At 41.6% G+C, this 24,073-nt stretch overlaps 1 protein-coding gene across 4 annotated transcripts in view; it reads right to left on the reverse strand.

Moving 5' to 3' along the window:
• Window positions 1-24,073, reverse strand: part of HDAC9 (histone deacetylase 9) — a 504,774-nt gene that overhangs the window by 271,463 nt on the left and 209,238 nt on the right. For 2 of the 4 annotated variants that reach the window (XM_056857023.1, XM_056857025.1), the window contains exons 3-8: window positions 23,295-23,536; window positions 21,499-21,646; window positions 19,378-19,498; window positions 18,032-18,153; window positions 7,473-7,604; window positions 2,627-2,739 (exon numbers count right to left, since the gene is read on the reverse strand). In XM_056857023.1, coding sequence (XP_056713001.1) covers window positions 2,627-2,739; window positions 7,473-7,604; window positions 18,032-18,153; window positions 19,378-19,498; window positions 21,499-21,646; window positions 23,295-23,536 — 878 coding nt within the window. Of the gene's footprint in view, window positions 1-2,626; window positions 2,740-7,472; window positions 7,605-18,031; window positions 18,154-19,371; window positions 19,499-21,498; window positions 21,647-23,294; window positions 23,537-24,073 lie in introns of all 4 variants that reach the window. The other 2 variants (XM_056857026.1, XM_056857024.1) reach the window with 2 other exon arrangements.

Genomic DNA, 24,073 nt, shown 5'->3' on the forward strand with positions numbered 1-24,073 from the left:
AACATGGGCACATTGCCAGAGTATAATACATCTCAGATTTCCTATAGCATATTACCAGAACATTTCATTATCATCATGATCATTTACAAATGCCCTATAAAGAAGGCCAGTAGGATTGGCTCTGTATTACAGAAGAGGGCCTGAGGCCGAGTGGATACTGGTTTGCTTAAGGCCATCTGGTAAGTTCACAGGCAGAGTTAAGAGCCTAGACCAATACATCATTTTTGAGAATCGCCCATGCTAGTTTTAACCTTTGAAAGCAGATTCACATTCTGATTAATGTGGCTCTTTTTTCAGATGCTGGAAACACATAAACTGTTCTGAATACCTCTTTATGGAAATGACCTATGTTGTGAGAGATATTAATGTTTCTGAATACTTTTTAAGGGTGGGTATTTGGGGTTTAATTTTACATTGTATGTTTTAAAATGATATTTTTAAACTGCCTGGTGCCATAAGGAAAGGTGGGATGTAAATAGGCTTTCCATTTGCCTGGTTATGGCAGGCAATTGCCCGCCAATTAACCGGGCCGCCCATTGCCCCTCAGCTGGTCAGCGGGTGGAAACAGGCCAGCTGAAGGGGGGAAGCGATTCGTGCATGCGGCGCAACAGCATCACTTCTGAGTTTATCCCAGAAGCACTGGCATTGTGATGGGGATACTCTAGCATTCTCCCCCAAAACTTTATGGTTCCCATAGAGTGTTTGGAGGATAGTGCTAGAGCATCCTGTGTGCTGCCGGCGCTTCCAATGTAAACCCAGAAGTGACATCATTGTGCCGCACGCATGGATCGCTACCCCCAGTCCCGCCTCCACGAAGCTCCTGCCGGTGGCAAGGGGGGACCTGGCAACCCTACATATAAACAAACAAACAAATACTTCCAGTTCCTCAAAGGATGTAAACTGGTCTAAAAAAACATAGCAAAGACTGAATATTCAGAGTTCGAGGCACCCATGCAAAACTTGGACATATGACAATAGCATAACCATGTCCTTTTGTACACAACTTTCACCTCAATCTACATATTTTTTCTTGAAACAGTAAGCTATATTTATACAGAACATTACTCTGGATTTGTCTGTGGTTGATCTGACAGATGCATCAAGAGGATCAGAGATGAGAAAGATGATTGGGCTGTAAAGTTTGATAAATAACAGGCTAAGTGATTTTCCCAGGTCTCTCATCTGCTGGGGATCACTAACATAAATCCCTCAGCACTTTGACAGTCAGCTGATGTTGTGGTTAGAGTGCTGGACTAGGACTTGGGAGATGAGTTCAAATCTCCACTGCCATGGAAACTTGCTGGGTGACCTTGGTTTAGTCATTCACTCTCAACCTAGGCTGCCTTCACAAGGTTACTGTGGGTTGCTGTCGTGCTAAAATGGAGCAGAGGAGAATGAGGTTCATGACTTTGGGTCCCCGTTGGGGAAAAGGCATAAAGGTATAAATGAAGTAAGTAAGAAAGATTTTCCTTCATCCCCAACTCTTGTAAATACAGACCACTTCACCTTTTCCCTGTTCCTTTCCCACTTCACAATCTTTGTTTACAAAAACATGCATCTCTTTGCAATTCATCATTACATCAAAAGCAATAGCTTTGTCCAATATTACATGTGATTTTTTTTAATGTAGCATAGCTCGAAACTTGAGAAAGTTCGTCATTATGATCAGATTCTCACCAAGCCTTGAAGAAATCTTCCAAGACACATGAAGACAATTGCTACTTTATATTACTATATTTGTATATTTTAGGACTGTTCAAAAATTCCTTCCAGCTGCAGACTCTTTTCCCTGGTTACCACTGCTATAGTGGTAGAAGATATATCTGTACTACTACAAATTTGGAAAGGGGCAGAAGAAAGGGGAAAGGTATATCATGAAGAGACCCCAGTGTGTCTTCCACTACATTAAAAAACAAACAAACAAACAAACAGTATAATCTTTGAGACAGCTAAGCTACAAACTAAAGGAAAACAGAGGTTTTCGCCATTCTGTCTTAGTTGGTGTGCATAGCTTGAGGAGAGAAGGCCTTAACAAAATCCCAATATTCCTTCAAAAGTTACACCAAGTACCAATTCAAGCCATTTAATTTACTCTCACTGAAAGTGCTTATGCAAAACTTTTCTTGACTAGAAGTCACATACAAACATAGCTCAGAGATATTGCAGGTTGGATCCAGATCACGGCAATAAACCAAACATCACAATAGAGCGAGTCACACATTTTTTTTTGTTTCCCAGTGCATATAAAAGTTATATTTACACTATATTGTAGACTATAAAGTGTGTAATAGCATTATGTCTAAAAAATGTACCGTTATAATAATGAAAAAGTTTAAAATATTGTGAGAATTACCAAAATGTGACACAGAAACATGAAGTGAACACATGCTGTTGGAAAAATGGCGCCAACAGACTTGCTTGAAAACGCAATATCCGCAAAGCACAATAAAGCAAAGCACTATAAAATGAGCTATGCCTGTATACATTTTTATTCAAACAGGCTGCTTGAGTCATCCCAATTACGTTCAGCCTCTTTGGCCTTCAAGGCAGCTTGAATAAGAAATCCAGTTTCCAGACCCATGAATGCTTCCCCCTCCCCCCGCCCTACAAAGAGCTGTGTTTTTACCTCAGCTTGGGAATTAGATGGTAACACTGGGGTTTCATTTTCTGTATTTCCAGTGGGACCATTGCTGGGTGAACTAGGACCTGATCCTGGGGAGCTGCTACTGACTGAGGATTCTGTAGATAAGACAAAAATAAGCACAGATGGGCAATTAGGAAATACCAGCTACATTCAGCATATATGACAACGTGCGTTTACAACGTATCCTTTATTCATAGATTTATTTTTTCCTCCCATGATGCTTCTGATATACAAAGGGCATAATTTATTACTTGACCATTTTCCCTCCCTCAGAGATGGCAGGTTACTCAGTGGCAGGCAAGAGATTGAAAAAGAAATGCCTAATGAGCAAAGGAAGAGGAAGTACCTTTAGCTGCATTTTCTGCTGCCTCTGTGAGAGATCAGCATGACAAAGATACTGGACTCTCAAAGGTCATGAAAACATGTCATCAATTCATGAGGCCTACTGCCATTCCTGGGCTGTTTGGATAAACCCCTGGAGGACTCAGTTGTGAACCAGCCTTTATATGAGTAACTAATAAAAAACAATACCTCATTTGCAGTGCATCTCTGTCAGTGAAGTTGGAAACATCTTAATTTAGCATTTTAATGGTCACGTCTTATTTTGTTTTGCTAGAGAACATGTTTTGCTAACAATACACAGCAGCCTTTACTTTAGTTAGCTGAAACGCATGCTGTGACTGAAGCATGGACACCAGCAAAATGTCTTAATGGAGACAATTTTAATTTGAATGCAGTTTGTAAGAAAACAACTCTGTTATGGTGCATTCCTGGGGAGAGTTGCTCCAGTCTAGGCCCATTGAAATGAATGGGTTGGGACTGGAGTGACTCTCCTTGGGAATGCACTGTTAGGGGACTAAATGTTAAATCAAGAATCTTAAGCGCATATCTCTTAAATTGAGACTTCCACAATTTGTTTCTATACTGAATGTTTTAGACAAATACTTTGACCTAAAGCTGGCATTATGATGACAGTTCAGTCTCTAAATATGTAGATCTTCAGAAAACTAAAGATTTGTTGACACAATGATGGGTATGTTATCTTGTTGATACAAAGTCTTAAAAAAAAGAAAGAAACTGCATTGTGCAGGGGGTTGGCCTAGATGACCCTGGCGGTCCCTTCCAACTCTATGATTCTACAAGGAAGATGCAACTATAGACTGAAACTGATGTGATCAATCAGGCAAAAGTACTTATTTTACAATAAATCTTTGACTTAAAACTGATAAATTTGACTTAAAACTGATAAATTTTCTACCTACCTTTTGGAGCTACTGGTTATTCTTTCTCTCTCTTTTTAAAAAGTCCATTGTTTCTATATTAGATATAAAGTAGGGTTATCATTAGAAGATGCCTGCTGGATCAGACCAATGGTCCATCTAGTCCAGCATCCTATCTCCTACAGTGGCCAACTAAATGCACCAGGCACTGAGGCCAGTGCCTCCTGTCATAACTTCCAAACTGGCATCCAGAGGTATGCTGCCTATGAATATGGAGGTCCCATCTAGGTGTCATGGCCAATGGCTATGAATGGGCTTAACAACTCTATGGATACTGATCAAAGTGATAGCATGTGATTTTTAAGGGCATGTGGAATTCATTGACATCAGTTGGCATGTCAAAGCCAATAGAAATACAAAGACATAACTAAAATGTTTTACAGGAAACACTTCTTTGCACATTTTGGCTGTCTGAACCCGACATGCAGACTTATCCTCGGTTGAGCTAAGAGACTGCAGTAGGCCACGCAAAGAGGTAACTGCTAGATAGTTTGCTGGATAATAATTTTTCACCGCCCTTCCTTTTTTGTTTTAAATTATAGTTTCTTATTCTGAGCCCCAATGAGGGACTGGAAAGAAACTGGAAATATTAGCTGTAATGTGTTGGATCCAATGACACTCTACCACTAAGTGAGGTCTTGCTCCAGTAGAAGGAGCTAAGTCTAGTGGGGGAAATCCTTGTTCCATCAAAAGAAGGCTCCCTTGGTTCAAAGAAGACCTTCTGGAAGAGAACTCAGCTACTGATAAGGAGTCATTGGAATGATATTTATATAAACAGAAGTTCACATACGGCTGTGCACTCAGGGTCAAAGTAAACATGATGGCGAACCCATATCTGCCACAAGTTCACCATCACCATTTTACAGTGCTTCTGAAATGGTGTGAGGGCCTGATCATTGGGCATGCAGCACAGAACTCTTCCCCCCCCCCCACTGAGCCTTTTCACAAGCTACAACAGCCGAAGGGTGCGTATGGGCTCCCCTGCAGCTCTTTGGGTGCTAAAAAAGGCACGGGGGAGAACTCTGCATCACAGACTCAATCAGGATTGGGCCCTCACAGTATTTTAAAATCACCTCAAAATGGTGATAGCAAACTCATAGTGACCACAAGTTTGCCATCACGTTTAGTTCGGCCCTCAGGATACTTGATACAGACATTTTACCATTTTACACACCATGGGGGTGTGTGGGGGAGGTGGTTGTGAAATTCCTGCATTGTGCAGGGGGTTGGACTAGATGACCCTGGTGGTCCCTTCCAACTCTATGATTCTATGAAAGGATCGTTTGCTTCAAATTTTTCTCAGGGCCAAATCAAACAAGCCATAAATTTCCAGCATCCTTTTCTGTCATTTATGAAATGCACCAGAATCCAATTCTGGTAAGGCCCAGGTTTCAGAGGTTTTAAACTTTCCTCACATACCTGAAAAGGCCTTGTTGAACAACTGTTTGCCATAAAAATCAAACACACAAGTTCCTACATTAGTACATGTATACTTGTCCTGATGGGACAAACACTGGCTTTGTGGGGTTGTCACATGTTATGAAAGCGGCATCAGGGAAAAGTGTAAGCCTTCTCTCCCCATGTGCCATGTTCTTGAACAAAATCGTGTGTGCCCATCTCTTGCTCCATGTGTAATTTTTAAGAGGAAAAAAACCACTGGGAGTTTCATTTATAGAACTTTCAAATGTTTATCTGGTTCTGGCCCTCGCTGTTGGGATGCCAGCCTCCAGGTGGGACCTGGGGATCCCTCAAAATTAAAGCTCATCTCCAGGCTACAGAGGTCAGTTCCTTCTGGAGAAAATGGATGTTTTGAAGGGTGGACTCTATGGCATTGTACACCACTGAGGTCTCTGTCCTCCCCAGGCTCCATCCCCAAATCTCCAGGAGTTTCCCATCCTGGATCTGGCAAGCCTGCACCCCCTCCCCCACCAGTGTCCAGAGGGGACATGGCAACCCTACCTCACTGTGACATATTTTTTAAAGGAGAGGCAACTAATAAGTATGTTCAATGCAATAAATATATTATAACACTAATTTTAACTGACCTAAAATTTCTCATATTGTTCAGCTCTTATAATATTACAAAACAATATATTTTCCCCTTACTGAATTATTAGCAGACATTTCTACCAAGATCAGAAATCTGGCACTGAATATTTAAAGAGGTTTATGCAATTTTTCAAATCACAGCATATTCCACAACTCTGTACAAAACATCTGTGAAAACTGTGGGGTTTTTTTGGGGGGGTGGGGAAATAAAAATCCATCAAGAGAGTAAATCCTTTCATTTTATAAAAATGTCCAATCTCCTTCATCAGCAACAACAACCAGGGCAACATGACTTAAGGAATCAAACATTCATTTTTCAAGATGGAAAGATCAGCACTGTTTATTTTGTCCATCTGTGCAAGACTTTGCACTTTTCAGTTAAGATTAGTTGATCTCTTCTTTCAAAAACAACCTTTAGAAAAGAACACTGAATCAATACATGAGTCCACAGCATCAACTAAAAACAAGCCTTGAACCCTATGTGAAAAAAAAGATAATTTTGATGCTTTTTCTTGTGAATTGGGTTCACAATCTAGTTTAATTTTTACAGAATAATGGTCCTCTGACCAGCTATATTTATTTATTTTAAATCAAAGGCCATCACAAAAACTGTTGTATGTCTAGTAATGCAGAACAAGAGCCAAATACTCTCAGGCAGGCAATGCCAACGGGACGTCTGTGAAAGAGCAAAGGTATCTGACCTATCTTATCAATAAGTTCAAATTTGCCATGTACCATGCAGTTAAAAAAATCTGCATAATGTGACCAGATACATATTGGGGAATTTTTTAAACAAAAAACAGTGGTAAGCATGTCCTTTCTTCTCCTGGTCCCCCCAACCCCACATTAGATTGCAAGGGAAAGGAAAATGGGATTTGCCCTTCAAGTCAATCTTTAAAGGTCCTTTGCTTGTATTAAATAGTGTTAATGGCAGGAAACAAAGATTCTCTATACCTTGAATCAGCTGTAATAATAAACTATAGTTTGTTGTTATAAGAACAAGCCTTGAAGTTCCTTGCATTTGCTTGCTTTCCCTCCTTCCTGAATTCACATGCTGTTTAGAGATTACAGACTTCCTGTTTCACAACAAACCATCACTTGTCATGAATATCTAAACCAGGTGAACTGGCAAATTATGTTTTTTTGCCCACAAAAAGGAATGAGAACAAACCATAGTTTGTAATTTTTGCCTGGTTTGGATGTCACAACAAACTTTGGCTTGTTGCAAATGAGGAAGTGTTGAATCTTCAAGCCACAGATGAACTTAAGAACTTCTAAGATGCCTTCCCATAACAGCAAACCACAGCTTGTCATTAAGTCTAAATGCAGCCTATAAGAAATGTATATATTTAGATCACAGAACAAAAGATAAATCTCACCTGCATCTCTGAACTGTTATGCAAACCTTCATGCAATCAATTATGATAGTATTTTCACCAGATTTTTTTTTACAACAGCAAATGTTTGGATAGACAGCCTCCAGTCCAGCCCTCCATTACCTGTAACTTCAAACAGTCTCTTCTTGAATGTGCCAACAACTGTTCCATCCTTCCGTCTGAGTAAAGGGCTGCTTCTCCTTTCTGTTACTTTTTGTTTTAACCTGGAGCGAACTTTCAAGTTGGGCTCTGAGGCTGAAAAGGGAGACAAAAAAAACAGTTCATTACCACATTAAAACTGCAGGGAGTTAGAAAATGGAAATAGTTGACTCCTTTTCACTTCCTTTAATCACAAGCAAGTTAGCAAGCACAACAGGTTTTCATTTACATGTACTATGTATTTATTTTTAATATTTCATTTGCAAAGCTGTTCTAAGATTTTTGTTGTCACTCACCCACTAGCCCTGAAAGACAGATCAACGTTACTCCTCTGAGAGCAACAGACCAAAGACTACAACAAATCCATTGCAGACATTTTCAGACCAAAACCTAAAGCCTTTTTCACTGAACTGCACTATATATCCCTCCTCTTGATGTTCTGTTTGATCAATCAGGTGCTATAGTACTAGCCAGTCCTGAAAAAACTACCCAAATGTAGCAGTGCTGGTCTGCAGTAGAACAGTCAAATCTCAAAGGTATGATGAAGGAAACTTTGACTCTCAGAAGCTCGTACCTCCAAAATCTTGTTGGTCTCGAAGGTGCTACTGAATTCAAATCTAGCTATTCTACTGCAGACCAGCATGGCTACCCTCTGAAACTACTAAAAAGTTGTTTAGTATTCTCAAATCGTGGCTGGAAATATCTTTCCCATGCCTATTGTTAGTCATGACTCCTTCGCATAGTTCCAGCTCTCAACTGAATTGTCAACTTGCATCAAAAATGTTATTTTGGTATGTATCATTTCATCAATCACTAATACTATAGTGGTCTATCAAGGGTAGAGAAATTTCCATTTTTAAGATTAATGCCCCCCATAGCATTAAATTGCTCTATTGACATGTGATGAAACTGAATTATCACTATTTTTATTTGTCAACTGTACAATAATTAAAATTGGGAGTGCAGTAATTTCTGGCGCTGCCTTGGTTTACGTTTAGGGTTTTGTTCTATTTATAGCTCCCCCTGTTCCCCAACTGTAGATTATTTCCAAATCAGTGCCTGAATAATGTGATGCATTCTGTGGTGTAGAGAAAGAGCTCTTCAACATTCACCAGGGAGAAGTCCCACTTGTCTCTGAATGTGTTTTCATGCCTAGCTGCTCTGATTGTTTTTCTGTTTTTAATCACCTACCCATCACTCCATGCATTTCAATCAACTGCATAAACAGAGAAAACAGTCTTTATGTGGCTGTCTGGAGTTGTGCTCCAGTGGAAAAGGTAAACCGTTCCATAAAAGATGAAGTGCCATTATGGAAATGAAAAGTATTTTGTAATAAAAGGAAAAGGGCAAAAATCAGCTTTAAAAGCATCAACACAGGTATCTCAAAAACACCACATCTAGAATACCCTTAGAGAGATGCAATAGAAGATGAAACCTGGACAAGAAAAGACAAGTTTGTGTGAGTATTGTACATATATACTGGATTATTTGGTTCGAGAGAACAGAGGAAACCACATCTTGGAGACCTTCAGACACACACACACACACACAATCATGGAAGACAGGTAACAGTTTGACAAGCACTCTAGTGTCAGGGCCAGATACAATGGGACAAGTCTTACAATCAGACGTCTGACACAAACAGTTGTGGGGGGGGGGGCAGGCAGGGACCACTGCAGCAACCAACTTCTAGTTACCTGGTGTAGACCGTCTCTTCACACATGCCACCACAAGACAGACTATCATTACCCATGGGATCAGGAAAACATCAAGCTGGGATAAGGAACAAGTCAATCCAGGAGCCACTGACAGGGATGGACTATATGTCTATATGGCCCTAGAAAAAGTCTTCAGAGTAGCCCCCTCCCCAAACCCCACCAGAGGCTCTGGAGCCAAAGCTCAGTGGCATCTGGGCAGCTCCTGCCTGACGGGAAAGGCTACTACCCCACTTGATGCAGCCAAAGAGTTGGCCAGAAGGGAAAGGCCCACTTCCTTACTCAGCTGTCACCCTTGGCCAAAGAAGACACAACTGTCCAGTTGCCAGGGATGAATTTCTGTCCCTTCCATCTTCCCCTAGAAGTGCTTCAAAATTTCCTGTTTAACTGGAAATGCTTTATAAAGACTTGGATCTCTGATAGAAATCAATACAGCACAGTGGTATTTTGAACCAACAGAGATAATCCCATCTGTTTCTCAGCACATCATGAACTTGTGTAGGAAACAGTGGGTGGTGTAGCTATACAGTGAGTAAACCTTTTGTCTTAGTGATGTATACCCATATATAAGAAACCCATGCTCCAGAAAGCAACCTTTGGTCATGGTTTAAGATGGATATAAAATGCAGGTTGTGTTTGGGAAATCAGAGGAACATAAAAGTCCATAAAAATGAAGAAAATAAAACAAAAAAATGGAAAGACTGTCACTGAATTTATGCAACAATTCTTTTTTTGCATGATCCATAATTTACAGCTACATGTTTGAGGGAAAGGATGGCTTCTCTTGGAAGGCGGTACTTACCCCCAGCTCAACTAGATGGAATAGTTATATAGCTGGCTTCCAGGACAAAAATAAGATATTGGCAATTATCTGCATAATGACCTGAACATATTGAAGGATTATTTTGTTGTGCTTTTAAACCTAATCATATAATTAGGGATTAGCACTGCTTAGAAAATTGGTATGTGTAAGACAGACAGGATGTTCCTGTTTCTAATTACAGAAATGTGAAGACTGTGTGGAGATAAATAACAGTGCATCAGTATCATCTCTCTAGCCCCATCCAATGATTTAGAACAGCTTTATAAAAAGAACCGTGTTGAATCTGCGCATTTGTGACATGCCTACATTCTGAAATCTACATTCAGAGAGCCAGCATAGTACAGTGGTTAAGAACAGCGGATTCTAATCTGGTGAACTGGCTTTGTTTCCCCACTCCTCCACATGAAGCCTGTTGGGTAACCTTGGCTCCAGTCACAGTTCTCTCAGAACTCTCTCAGCCTCACCTACCTCGCAAGGTGCCTGTTATGGGGAGAGGAAAGGATTATGAGTGTAAGGCGCTGTGAGACTTCTTAGAGAAAAGCTGGGTATAAAACCCAACTTTTTTTCTTCTTAAGAATTTAAAACAATCTGAGTACTGCATATGGATCCCACTATAGAGAATTTTAAAAGGCAAATTGTCAGTAATCTGGTGCAGACTGGTGGGAAGGTGATTTGATACTAGAAAAAATATCACTCTTGAGGTACCTTCACAAACTGATCTCCTTCTGAAAAGTGCCTAGTTCCACAGAACTAGTTTGGACATACCATCATGGTCTTCTGAAGGCAGAGCAAAAGTGCTCCTCTGTCAGGGTGATGCAGACATTTCCAAGGGATACAACTGCTTTACTGTTAGGGGAGTCTAAGGATGTTTTGCTCCACTTTTCCCTCTATTTCCTTCATCCAGCTTTCAAGTGAGAATCATGACCTCAAATGTAATTCCAATATATGATCTAGCACGCAGGTGTTTGGTGGATGAATAAAACATGCAGGGAAGCTGGAGTCACCCTGCCGATTGCTGCTGCCGCTTAAAAGCTGACAAGGCAGAGTCAGCATTGGATGTGACTCTACGTTGAAAGGTAAGAGGGGAGGGGCTGTGGCTCAGTGGTAGAGCATCTGCTTGGCACGCAGAAGGTCACAGCTTCATTCCCTGGCATCTTCAGCTAAAGAGACTAGGCAAGTAGGTGATGTGAAAGACCTCTGCCTGAGACCCTGGAAAGAAACTGCTGGTCTGAGTAGACAATACTTACTTTGATGGCCCAAGGGTCTGATTCAGTATAAGGCAGTTTCATGTGTAAGAAGGAACCCGGGGGGAGGGGACAGATAGATTGACAAGCAAAAGCCAGCACTGTGTGAGTGATAAGAGCTTCATAAGGAACTGGTTTAATATGCTGACAGTGCAATACTAAGTGGACTTACACTCTTCTAAGTCCACTGAAGTGAATGGTCTTCAAAGGGTGTATGTATGCTTTGGACTGCATCACCAGTCACTCACATAGTCTGCTTAACCTTATTCTGTCTAGTCTGGCTGGGCTGAGCCTTTCGAATCACTCCAGCCAGACATTTTTCTCAGCCCTACTACCCAAGTTCCTTTACCCGGAGTTTCCAGGATTGGATCTATGACTCAAACAGGCAAATGTACTATACTGTGAAGCGACTGGTTCACTCCTGCCATTATGGGTCCGAGATGACCCTGCAAGAGGCTGCAAGATATCTTTCTTTAGTGCCTGGGACTACTGATGTAAATGTCTCTTTTTATTGCAGCTGTTTTGCGATACAAATAAGCCACTCTGTTCTTCCACCCCAGTTCTTAAATCTGCCCTGATCTTTGAACAACAATAAGCACTTCTAGCCAGGCTAATTTCATTTTATTATTTTGTTTGACTTATAAATGCTTTAATCCAATCAATAAAGGCAAATGGCAACTGACTATAAGTAAGCAATGAGTAGTATGTATTCACTATGGTTGCGCAAGAGAGGCACCCATGCTTTGAATGTTCAGAGGCAAACATCAAATAGAGCACCCAGCACATTTCTGCTAGAATGGACATAGCAAGCTGGACATAGAGTTTTACTGTTAGTCACTTGGACTACACTTTACATGCTATATCTTTGACAATAGTTATTATTCCTGAATTAAACACGGGGAAATGAAGAAAAGATTTGCATAGTAAATCCATGGTTGAATAGAGCTTTGGATTTAGTTACTCCAAGGTTGTGTTCCACATGCTGCATAGCACATATACTTTCTTTTTCATATTTCCTCCTATATATCCACAGGGTGTGCACGGGAATAAGAACACTTCGAAGTACCACCACAGTTTCTTCTGATATCCCCACATAATCTTGTAGGTGGATACAATTTGATTCCCAAGTGCTTGCTTATATTCTTTTTACAGCATTGTAATTTCCCCACATCCTTACTCAATGAGAAAAAGACTGTAATGTGAGGATTAAACCCTAGTGATTTTAATCTATGAAAAGAATAATCAGCAATATGCAACGCGATACAACATGTTTTGCCAACCGCTTGCAAGTAATGAACCCCTTCCCTTTCTCCTTATACATTGAAAGCTATTGGATTCCACCATGAAGGCTATCACAGAAAGGTAAGCAGGAAAGGCGTGCTGTTTAGAGTTGCCCAAAGGCAAGGCAGAAGTTCTGCTTCATGCAATGAAACTCGTTCAAAAGCATTCCTTACAAGCTGAAAATGTTCACAAAGAACATTAAACATTTATAGCCTCGACAGATAGAAATACTGTATTCTTACAAAATTAGAGCCAGTGCACATGGGTGCTACATCGAGCAATTTCAGCATAGTCAGCCATTCATGTGCATCAGGTCACCACCATGGCGGTGTGCATCAGCTCACCACCATGAAAACAGAGCCATTTTCTGCACACCACGGCAAAGTCCAGGCCGGTGGTGAAAGAGAGAGAATGGCATAGTCCACATGAACACCTCACCAAGTGAAGAAAAGCTGCCACCACGCAGAGCAATATGAAGAGGCCTCCACACGGTGTCGAAAAACTTGCATTCTGTCATGCTGTTAAAATCAATGGGGAAATGCTACCTGTTCACAGCAGAGAGGCTTTACCTCAGTAAGAAAACTGATTAAAGCAAGCTTAGTTTCAGATTTGGGTCTTTTATGTCTGGAATATAATACCAGTGCAATTTTAATTAGTTTCATATACAATGTAACTTTCCATCTGGTAGAGTAATTTAACAGAATTAATTGTATGCCACCATAAGTCAATGAGACGCTGAGGAAAACCATTGAAATGCTATTTCCTTTTCTTTGGAAGAGAATTATGTACAATTTCAGCATGATTTGCATTGATAACAGTGAAATCCAACTGGGAAGAATCACTCTCATTTATATTACTTTCCCATGAGAAAATCAAGAGCGAACTATAAAGTTAATGTCATTCTCCATAAGTAGTTCTAAAATACTTACTTGGCTTTGGCCAAGACATCTGATTTGGCAGAAAGAATCTTTAATCACATCTGTGGGCCCAACCAAACAGTCTGTGCATATACAAAGATATGTCTTAATAACCTGAGAAATGCCTCTTGTCAATAATCAACATATTTAGAGAAGCCCAGCACCATGGCCACCAACCAAGTTGTCTTCTGCTGTGCAGAGTGGAGAAGAACTTCCCATGGGCCAAAGCTTCCCTTATTTCAAAAGTGAATGAGATGCCCCTGAGCACATTAAGCTCTATGGGAGCTTTTGGATTGTATGAGTCTTCTCTCTATTTATACCACTTTCCCATTCCTAAACTGTCAGATTGGTTCATCAGGCCCTCAGAGTAGGCAACTTTGTACATCATATAGAAAGCATAAGAAAACTGATCCAATGAAGACAGGGCTCAGAGGAGTAAGCAAGCAGCACACCCTACCAGCTTTGTGACATCCTTAGAGAGGATGGCCTCACATTCTGAGAAATCAGGGATTGGTCAACAATGCAAGTAATACAGAGAGCAAGCAAATGAAGACCATAGTACATAGTACAAGGGGCACATGTGAATTAACTGACACAAGAGAGGAACAAGCTTTTTAATTAGAAGATTAATACTTATGAGCATACCAAAGCTTACTGGACATAGCCAATTCAGTAGGTGTAGATACTGGAGCTTTCTCCTAAGTTGCTACACTACTCACTTTTGTTTTGTTTTTGAACTACACAGTGGAAAGTTTACTGCAGGACTAACAACTTAAGCAGTCACCCTATGATCACAGGGTATGTGTGAACAAGGAATCTAAGACAAATATTAAATTCCCTGTCTCACTCCAAGCTTCGCAACATTTCTCCAGAGCCTTGAACAAGAAATATTTTCAAAACTGCCTTCTTATTACAACATCCACAGTTCTTCCACAACCCCAGGAGTCTGGCCATTTAAAAAATCAATTTGAAGTTAGGCTTTGGTCCTAAACTATCAAAGCTTCTGGTCTGGGAAGCTGTCTACCTCAAAGAAAATTAACACTAGTTACAAAAACTGACTGTGAAGTTTATTAAGACACGAGTGCCGCAGAGCGCAGGCTATCCTGCTCACTTTATACTGCATGGCTTTAGAGCCAGTTCTGGTAGAATGCTAGTAGATTTCATTTTTAAGAAAAGAGGTTAATATGAGCAGCAGCAGCAGCAGCAGAAGAGTCGGTTTTTATATGCCGACTTTCTCTACCACTTAAGGGAGACTCAAAACGACTTACAATCACCTTCCCTTCTCCTCCCCACAACAGATGCTCTGTGAGGTAGGTGGGGCTGAGAGAGCTCTAACAGAGTTGTAACTTGCCAGAGGTAACCCAGCTGGCTTTGTGTTTAGGAGCGGGAAAACAAATCCAATTCACCAGATTAGCCTCTGCTGGTCATGTGGCGCAGTGGGGAAACAAACCCGGTTCTCCAGATCAGAGTCCCCTGCTCTGATCTGGCAGGGGGTTGGACTGGATGGCCCTTGTGGTCTCTTCCAACCTTGTGTGATTTTGTGATTTTTGCTCCATGAGCAGCATTATGTAACCAAACAGCATCATGTAATCAAGTAGATGCCAATACTCAGTTTTGCTAATCTCCAAGCCATATGCACATGCATCCTATCGACCTCTAGCAACTTCCCTGCTATTTGCAAAATCTATCCAGTACAGCAAAATCTATCCAGTACAGCTCTAGATACGGGCTTGGATCCACTGGAAAGTTTCAGCTGATCGAAAGAGTCAGACTTCCTCACCCACCCCTCTTGCTGCAATCCAAAATGCCCCCCCCAATGCTCCTCCTGAGAGACAGGGATGCCCCCCCCCCAGGAACTGCATGAGAGGGAGCTGGAGGTTTGCTTTGGGAGGGGGGATTGGCAAAATTTTCCCCCTACTTAAGCATGTGGAAATTCTCCAATGGATCGAAGCCCAAAAGGCTGGATCAGGTCTAATGCAACATGTTGCATATTTCCCCCACCAGAATCACACTGCTTTTGTCATTCACAAAATAAATCCACTTTTGTTTTTGATTGTACATGCAGACAATATTTGCGTGGGGGGATGCAGTAGCAAGCCCTATAGCAATTCAAACCCATCCACTCCTGCTCGATTACAATGGGTATAGTTACATATATGAAATCATCTGGAGAGAACCCATGCGCAGTCCTCCTAATAAGTTCACAATTCAACCCAAATGTGTTTCAGTGAATTTATAACCTTGTATTGGACAATTAAAAGGCACTCCCCACTTGCCTATAATTTTACTTTTATAGCAGAGAACTGGGGATATTGAGAATCTCATTTTATTTCTAACCCTACAAATGACACGTGAATTAACTGAGTATTATAAAACATGCTAGTCTTTGGGGAAGAAGCTTCCAAACAAGATTAAAATATCCCATTGTTTGGTTGAATCTCTTAGTGAATGTGGCTTTGGAATCACAAAACCTGCTAGCCTGGATGAACAGGCACTAACCATCTTCAATTAAAAAAAATAGGAGGGGAAGTCCGTTCCTTGGGACAAAGGTCAAATATTTGCAGGAAAGGAACCTGTCTCTATGTAGGGAGGTTTCATGGAAAAGCTTTGTCTAGAATGGCCCCATGAGGATGTCGTAGGCTCCAGAATGTCCCTTTTGCCTCAGGGATAGCCCTGGGGCCACCCTGATCAGTCTAGGGTCATTTGACTTGTGTTATCCTGGTTCCTGTTGCTTCCCCTCCCCCCCCCCCCCGAAACCAGCAAGCGATCATTGGGAGCTTTGTCACTCTGTGGCTGAGGGCTGACATGAGGTCCCCTCCAATTAGGAAGCAAAAAGCAGCCCCTTAAACAGGATACGGGCAATATGCGGACCAATTCTTAGAGCTGTCATTTAAAAAGTTCTTTTTTCCCCTAGCACGTGGCCTACTGTACCGATGTTCTGCTTATACTTTCCCTTTGAAAGCCTGTCACCTAAACAACAACAGAAGTGACCAAAATGAGATCAGTTCATTATTCATCCATGTATGTCATATGTTGTGTTTTTAAAAGCACCCCAGAGTTGTGTGTTCTCTCTGTAGCTGACGTATGGCGTGCCCAAATATTTGGAATAATGTATAGAAAACATCTGGCTTCAATTATATTGCAGTCCTCTTATACAGACAATGAGAATTGAATTAAGGAATATTTTGAAACCCCCACAGAGATGTAAAAGTATTAACAGCTGCACCAGAAACGTTACTGTTCAAATGTTTGAAAATGTTTGGCTGTACCAATCAACAATTTTACACCTCATAAATATCAATAATGCTGTTTTTTTAAATGCATATTTAAAAGGGGAGGGAGGGAACCCTAAATTTCCTAAATATACTATAATCCAGAGAACAGATTATATAGATATATAAATGCATACCATATTGTGGCAGGGAAAATTCAATGAAACACAGCACTGAAAAGCCTTGGCATCCTACATATAAAAACTATAAAGCGGTTATAAGAGAGCAATTGAGCGAGTGTTTCGCCACAGTTTCTCAGGTTTGCCAATACATCAAAAGCGGGCTGACCAGTCCAGCAGCTTGTGATTTGCTTTTTGCAAAAAGAAACTTCTACAAATGTTAGCGGGCATCGTATACATTTTCCATTTTACAGTATCTCTTGATGCTTGCAAGTCTCAACTTCCATTTTCTTTCATGTCGGCATTGGCGCAGTGCAGGCCTGGTTGACACCTATTCTGACCTCTGTGTGAAGCTCCCAACAGACCCTGCAAACTCACCAAGTACTGATGCGACCAAATCTAGAGACTGGTGCAAAATTACACACTGCTGTGTGTGCCTAAGTCTTCAGCTAATGACCAGTGTGGTCAGTACCAATTATCAATGCTGGAAGAAGAAGGACATCTGAATTATCATCCTCCTTCCCCTTTCTAATTCATATGAAAGGATGCAGGATCCTCCTTTCGGTCCTGCAGCCTTCTAAGCATCTGGCTGGAATGGCAAAACTAATCACGAATTGTGATATCTCCCTTTTAGGCGTCACTTGAGTGGTTGGAAGAAAGACACGTGGCCACACAAGTACACAGACCTAGACCTGTGAACTCCATGTACAGGGCACTTTCCCACATACAGCTCCCACAACAGCAAAGATGCACATGTAGAAGCTGAGTGCTGGTGCAAGCTCATAAACAGAAGAGCTACTAGACAGGATCCAGTGCAACTAGTTTTGTATGCCTAAGGAGGTTCAGGGCAAACCTCTAGGGACTTTTCAAAGCGGCTTGAGGTATGACACAGAGGTCTGCTACTCAACAAAAGACAGGAATTCCCCTCAGAGTGCCCAAGTCTATAGGCATTCCTCAAGTAACTCTTTGGATCTCAGTCACTACTTTTTGAGCAACAACAATAGGAACATTTTCAAATTACAAAGCATATATGAACTTCCCTTTCAATATTTGCTGATCTTGTTAATGTCTACCAGGATGCACGAGCAAAATCAAAGCTACATTCTAGATAATGAAATGATTAGGAGTTTAGTGTAAGCTGTTCCAACTCACCCGTTTTGCGAAGTGGGAAATCATCCTTGGCGTCTTGTGCTCCTGGTAATGTGTATTTGTAGGAAGGAGATGTCGCACTAAGGGGTGGAGAACTTTGATCCAATGAGGTATGGTGGGCAGCCCTACAGAAAGTACAGATAGATGGTTGTCTCATCGACTGCTACCTTGTGACTTAGCAACCATGCTGAACAAATCTCTTAGCTGCATTTGCATTGTATCTTAATTTCTCCAAGTGGGCAGAAGTCAACGGTTCAGCCAATAGCTCTGATTTTACAAAAACCCACAATATACTTTTGGATCATCTTCTCCAAGCAGCTCACAAAGGGCATGCTGGATAAATGCTGTGATATTTGCCATCCGACTGGTGATAGCATGCATTCTGATCTATACCAGAATAATAAAGACTGATTCCTATTTGCAATCTGAATATATAAAGATTTAAATACATGCATTAAAAGAACCTTCAAGAGAGAGATGTAAATCTTTTTACGCCTTCCAAATTGTTATAGAAATTGGCAAGAAATGAAGTTTTTGTGCATGGAAAATCTCTTTTTTGACACCCATTTAAAATGTTATTATAAAAATAATTTTACTACTACTACTACTACTACTACTACTATCATTCCTACTACTACTAAAGTTAGGATCAGGGAGTGGTGGTGAAGGAAAGTTGAAGCTGACTCATGGCGACCCCTTTGGGTTTTCCAGGCAAGAGATGTTCAGAGGTAGTTTGCCATAATGACCCTGGTATTCCTTAGTGGTCTCCCATCTAAGTACTGACTAGGGCCAACCTTGCTTAGCTTCCAAGATCTGACAAGATCAGGGTAGCCTCCCTCAGCCATAAAGTCCAGTGGGCTAGCCTAATCTATTTTACACGGTTGTGCAGATTGAGGTATCTGTGCTCACTGAAGAAAGGGTGAGGTAAAAATGTAATGAATACTTGAATAAACACATATTTGTGTTTGAAACTTTCATGTGGAGGTTGCAAACAGCCACTAGATACTGCCAGTTAGGATTTGAGCTTTTATCGGAATACAAGTTCCCAATATCCCTTGTGGCAGGTGCTGCAAGGAAGACCTGAGAAGATTTTGAGGTGCAGCCATGGTTCAGTGATGGAGCAGATGCTTTGCCTGTCAAAGGTCCCAGGATCAATACCCAAGATCTCTAACTGGAGTTAGGTTGTAGGAGGAGGGGTGAAAGACCTCTATGTAGTAGGGGTTAGTAGGGGGCATGAAAGACCCCAGAGAGCCATATCCAGACAGAGCACACAATGCTGACCCATCATCTGACCCAGTGTAAGGTAGCACCATATGGTCAAGATACAAAAAAGATGAACATATGTGTACCAAAGTTTAGGGTGTCGGCTAACGGAATGGTTCTTCCCATTGGCTGGAGAGTCTTTTGTTGCCGATTTACTCAACAGGAACTCCTGAAGTTTCTGCTTCACTTCTGTACTGGCCACTGCCCCTAGAACATACAGAAGTGTTTACAATGGATTAATATGATGGAGTGCTGAAAATTCATTTTTGAAAATACACCCAGCAGTTATTGTCAGAGAAAATGTGAAAATGACAGTCAAGCAATACTTCTAATCAAATAATGCCTCTCCATGTGACTTGGTTCTTTTGATCCTGGTCCAAAAGTCTAACGAAAGAGCTATTATATTGAATTTGGTTTAAATTAGGCCTTTTGTCTTCTCTATTTCTGGACCTAATTCATAAAAATGTCATGCAGGTGAAGAGGCTTATGAAAGTATATATTTTATTGTGCATTGCTTTGGTTTACTCATAAAAGTGAAGTGAAGCAATACCCATGCCACTTTATAACTGACTTCTCCTGATTCCTCCCTGCCCCTTAAAGTGGTTCAAGGTAGCTTCCTACAAATCCAGACTTTTATAGTTGCTGAATGATCTGAAGCTAAAAGCCAAAGTACATGAAAAGGATGCCACATCGAGATTATTTTAATTTACTCCCTATAAGGGTGGTCTCTCCTGACAAACTATTCATATGCACTGATTCATTGTGAGGTTTAGGGAATTCTCCACACCACTGCAGATCACCCCTGCAGACATAAACTGCTCGCTGAGCAGAAACGACATTCACCGAGAGCATTTCACAGGGTCCCCCCTCCCCATATGCCAATCAGTTTTGCATCTACAAACCCCATTCAGACGGTTACAAATTCTGTAGTTGGATTAGAATGGAACAAGCAAGTATGGATAACATGTTCAGTCCACAAGGAAATTTTCTTGCATAGCATCACTGAAATCAATGCAGTGGTATGGCTGTTCTGTAGCCAACACCAATGTCTGCACAGGGGCATTTGCAAGAAGGGAACTTCGTAACTACAAAATCAAATGGAGCTTTTAAATTAGGCATTAGGTGTAGAGTAGAGGTTAATTTGTTGTTGATTTTTTGGCTTTTATTTTGGGGAGTGGATGGTCGCGTGGTATGGATTTGATTTGCTTATATGGTGAACTGCCTAGAGCCCTGTTCTGGAGGAAGAGCAGCATACAAATGTTAAGAAAATAAAGAACTGTGCAATCGTTTCTGGGAAATTTGCAGATGATGGCCCTGATGCCAGATGAGACTCTTAGGAAATAGATGAGCTCCCTCTTTCAACTCAAAGTGATAACTCTCCATGATTAATTAGCGACAGGCATGCATTAAAATCACACACTTGATATGGAAGGGAAGAGACAGCCACAGATTATATCATGTGCACAGTGGGTAGTTTTCAAAAGCACAGTGCAAACTAGAGACATCTGCCATGCAGCCCGAGTGTCAGTGTGAACGGCAAAGTAGTACAGAGCCCAGAGAATCTCACTTCAAAACTTAGAACTTGGTGGCATGCTACCGCTTAGTTTATATAATTCCCCATATAAGCTCAACACATCTTTTTAGCATGCCATAAAGTCTTCTATTTTGTTGAAAATTAACACACATGTCCACTGGGATTTTTTGTTGATATCAAATGTGTTGGGTGGTTCCAATTGGTTAACCCCCCCCCCCAATAGCATTTTGAAGCAGAGGAACTATTTGAGCTACACTCCCATTTGTGAGGGGAATTATATGTATCTGCCTCCCCCTAGTGAGGATCACTTTCCAGTCTTGTCCTTTTTGAATGTATTTACCATAAAGACATAGTGAGAGGGGCTTCAGCCAGTTAACATTCATACACCAAGCTACAGAGTTATAGAAAGAAGCTGCATAATCACGAGCACATGAAAAGAAACAATGCATAGAGATGTGCAAATTCTAGCAATGCAGTTCATGGAAAGGATGAAACTGGTGAACAGTGAATCCAAGCAGAACTCAATTGACAGGCCTCATTTTGAGATATGCGATGTCTGATAAATTGGGACCATTAACAGTTGATGGTAGTGGTGTAGGTAGCAGTGAGCCAACAGAAATTGGGTGGCCTTTTCAACAGGATTTGGGTGGCCTTTGGGCTAAGTAGATCTTACTTTCTCGGCTTCTTTCTTTGCTTCTGATTGGAGGAAGCTGCTCCCTGCGATGCCGCTCCAGCTCCTGTTCTTGCCTCTGTTGCTCCAGCTTCTGCTCTTTTTCAAGGAGCTCTTGTTGCTGCTTAATGGCCACGAGTTCCTGTTGTAACTTGCAAAGAAGACAAAGTAATGAGAAATCACAGACAAGACAAGCCAACTCCATTCTACTTGTTGACAATGGCTCCAATCCAATTAAAGTCAAGCATCACAGTCCCAGCAAATGAAACGGGACTTGCATTAGTTACGGCTCATGTGCTGTTCATTCCAGGGGAACTTACAACCTGATCCTATGTATGTTCATTCAGAAGTAGGCCCCACTGATTTCTGTGGGACTCAGACCTGATTAACTGTCTAACTTTAACTGGCCAGGTTTAAAAATTGACCTTTGCCTTCATGTTTGTCTTCTAGTTCAGTGTTCTGCTGGCTTTTAAACAGAAATATGCCATAAAAGGTGATACCGCACAGAAAATGTGGCTTCTGTTTGTGGTGGGCCTTCTCCAAACAGTGTTTTGTACAGGCACATTTGTGCGCACTTTCTGCACATTTGTCAGCTCTGATGGCTGTCCTCAAGCAACAATAAATTCTGTGCATCCAACTACTTACAGTTTTGTATGTGACAGATGGAAAGTGCAAGCATAAGAGACAGTGAAACAGCCATGTTGGTGTGTGTGTGTGTCTGTGTGTTCTGCGCTGCTTTAGTGAAAAGTCCATGCTTAAATTTCGTTCATATTAAGGAAGCAGCATGAAGACAAAGAGGAGGAGGAGGAGAAGGAGGAGGAGGAGGAGTTGGTTTTTATATGCTGACTTCCTCTACCACTTAAGGAAGAATCAAACAGGCTTACAAGCCCCTTCCCTTCCCCTCTCCACAACAGACACCCTGTGAGGTAGGTGGGGCTGAGAGAATGTGACTAGCCCAAGGTCACCCAGCTGGCTTCGTGTGTAGGAGTGGGGAAACAAATCCAGTTCTCCAGATCAGAGGCCACCACTCAAGTGGAGGAGTGGGGAATCAAACCCAGCTCTCCAGATCAGAGTCCACCACTCCAAACCACTATACCACGCTGGCTCTCAAGTCATGTTTGCCATTTCAATTTTTATGGCAGCAGTCAGTCCAAAAGTAACAGACAGCCCTAAGATATTTTGTCAAGCTTTACATTACATATGAACAAAATGGAAGGCAATGTGGGAGCCAAGCACGCTTGCATGTCTTTGGCAACTTTGTGAAATAAAGAGCGCTCTGGACTTCCAAAAGTTACAACTTGTATTTTGGGAGCTAAACACTTCACAGATCTGGCTGAAATTCTTGATACAGACTGTAAACTATATCCCAATGACAGTGAGGTAAAAATGGGCAGTATGTGTGGAAAGTGTAGCAGAGACAAAACACAGACCCTCTTAAAAGATCAATATGGCACTAACTGAGCTCCCTAATAGGCTAGAAGGTTTTCATAATATTGTAATTCTGAACATCTTGTTCTGTAGAAAAAAAGTTTGCTGTACGATCAGAAATTTCAGATAGCCTCATTTACTGTGTGCTCCTGAAGACATTCTTTACAAAAGACAGCCAAAGCATCTTCCACAATAAAACTAACATGAGCTTTCATTGCACACTGTGCTCATGCCTGAGTCATAACTCAAGCTCAGTTACTCAACAAAGACATCCCAAGAGCCCACCCCATGTCTCACCATTGGTCTTTCAACGTTAATCTCATTATGGTGGAATTGGGGGTGGGGGGGAGAGAGAAGAAATGCCTTTCTACCTTTATGTGCTCCTGGATCTGTGCTTGGTGCTGTCGGGTCAGGTTCTCGTGCTGTTTCTGAAATTCCGCGATCAGGAGCTGTTTCTGAATTTGCTGCTGCTGTTGGATGAGTAGCAGCTCCTGCTGCAGCTGCTTTTCCCGCAGAATTGGGTCCACGATGGGAACCATCATCCTGAGATCTGTCCGCAAGTCTAATGGTGTGATCGGTTCTAACCCCACTGGCACCTCTGGCTTTACATCCACTGGTATGCAAAAACAGAAAGGACAAAAGAGACTGTCATGTCAAAGGTTTACAAGAATACAAACAGTGTAGGGAAGGAGTTAAGGGAGACATTTTCCTCCTTCTCCCTTGCTTCTGGAACTTGGGGGGTATCTGCTGAAGTGGACAGGCCAAGGAACCAATAGTGACAGACAGAAGTACTTCTGCACACAACACTTAATTAGCTTATAGAATCTGCTGTCATAAGATGGGCAGAAGTTTTGATGGCTTTAGAAGAAGATGAGAGAAACACATGGAGGGAAGCTGGTCCATCAATGGCTATTTGGAGAACTAACAAGGGGGCTGCCGCCTTCAGATCCTCTTGTGGGTGTTCTGGAAGCATCTGGCGAGCCAACTGTTTGAAGCAGGATGCTAGTCTAGATCAGGGGTGGGGAACGTCAGGCCCGGGGGCCGTATAAGGCCCGCATAATCATTTGGTCTGGCCCTTCATGGGTCCTGGCAGATCTCTAGCTCAGAAGGATGCTTCCCTGCCTGAATTTCTTGGGCCCAGCTGGGGTCA

This window comes from Euleptes europaea, chromosome 11 (assembly GCF_029931775.1).
Source record: "Euleptes europaea isolate rEulEur1 chromosome 11, rEulEur1.hap1, whole genome shotgun sequence".
Classification (NCBI taxonomy): Eukaryota; Metazoa; Chordata; class Lepidosauria; order Squamata; family Sphaerodactylidae; genus Euleptes; species Euleptes europaea.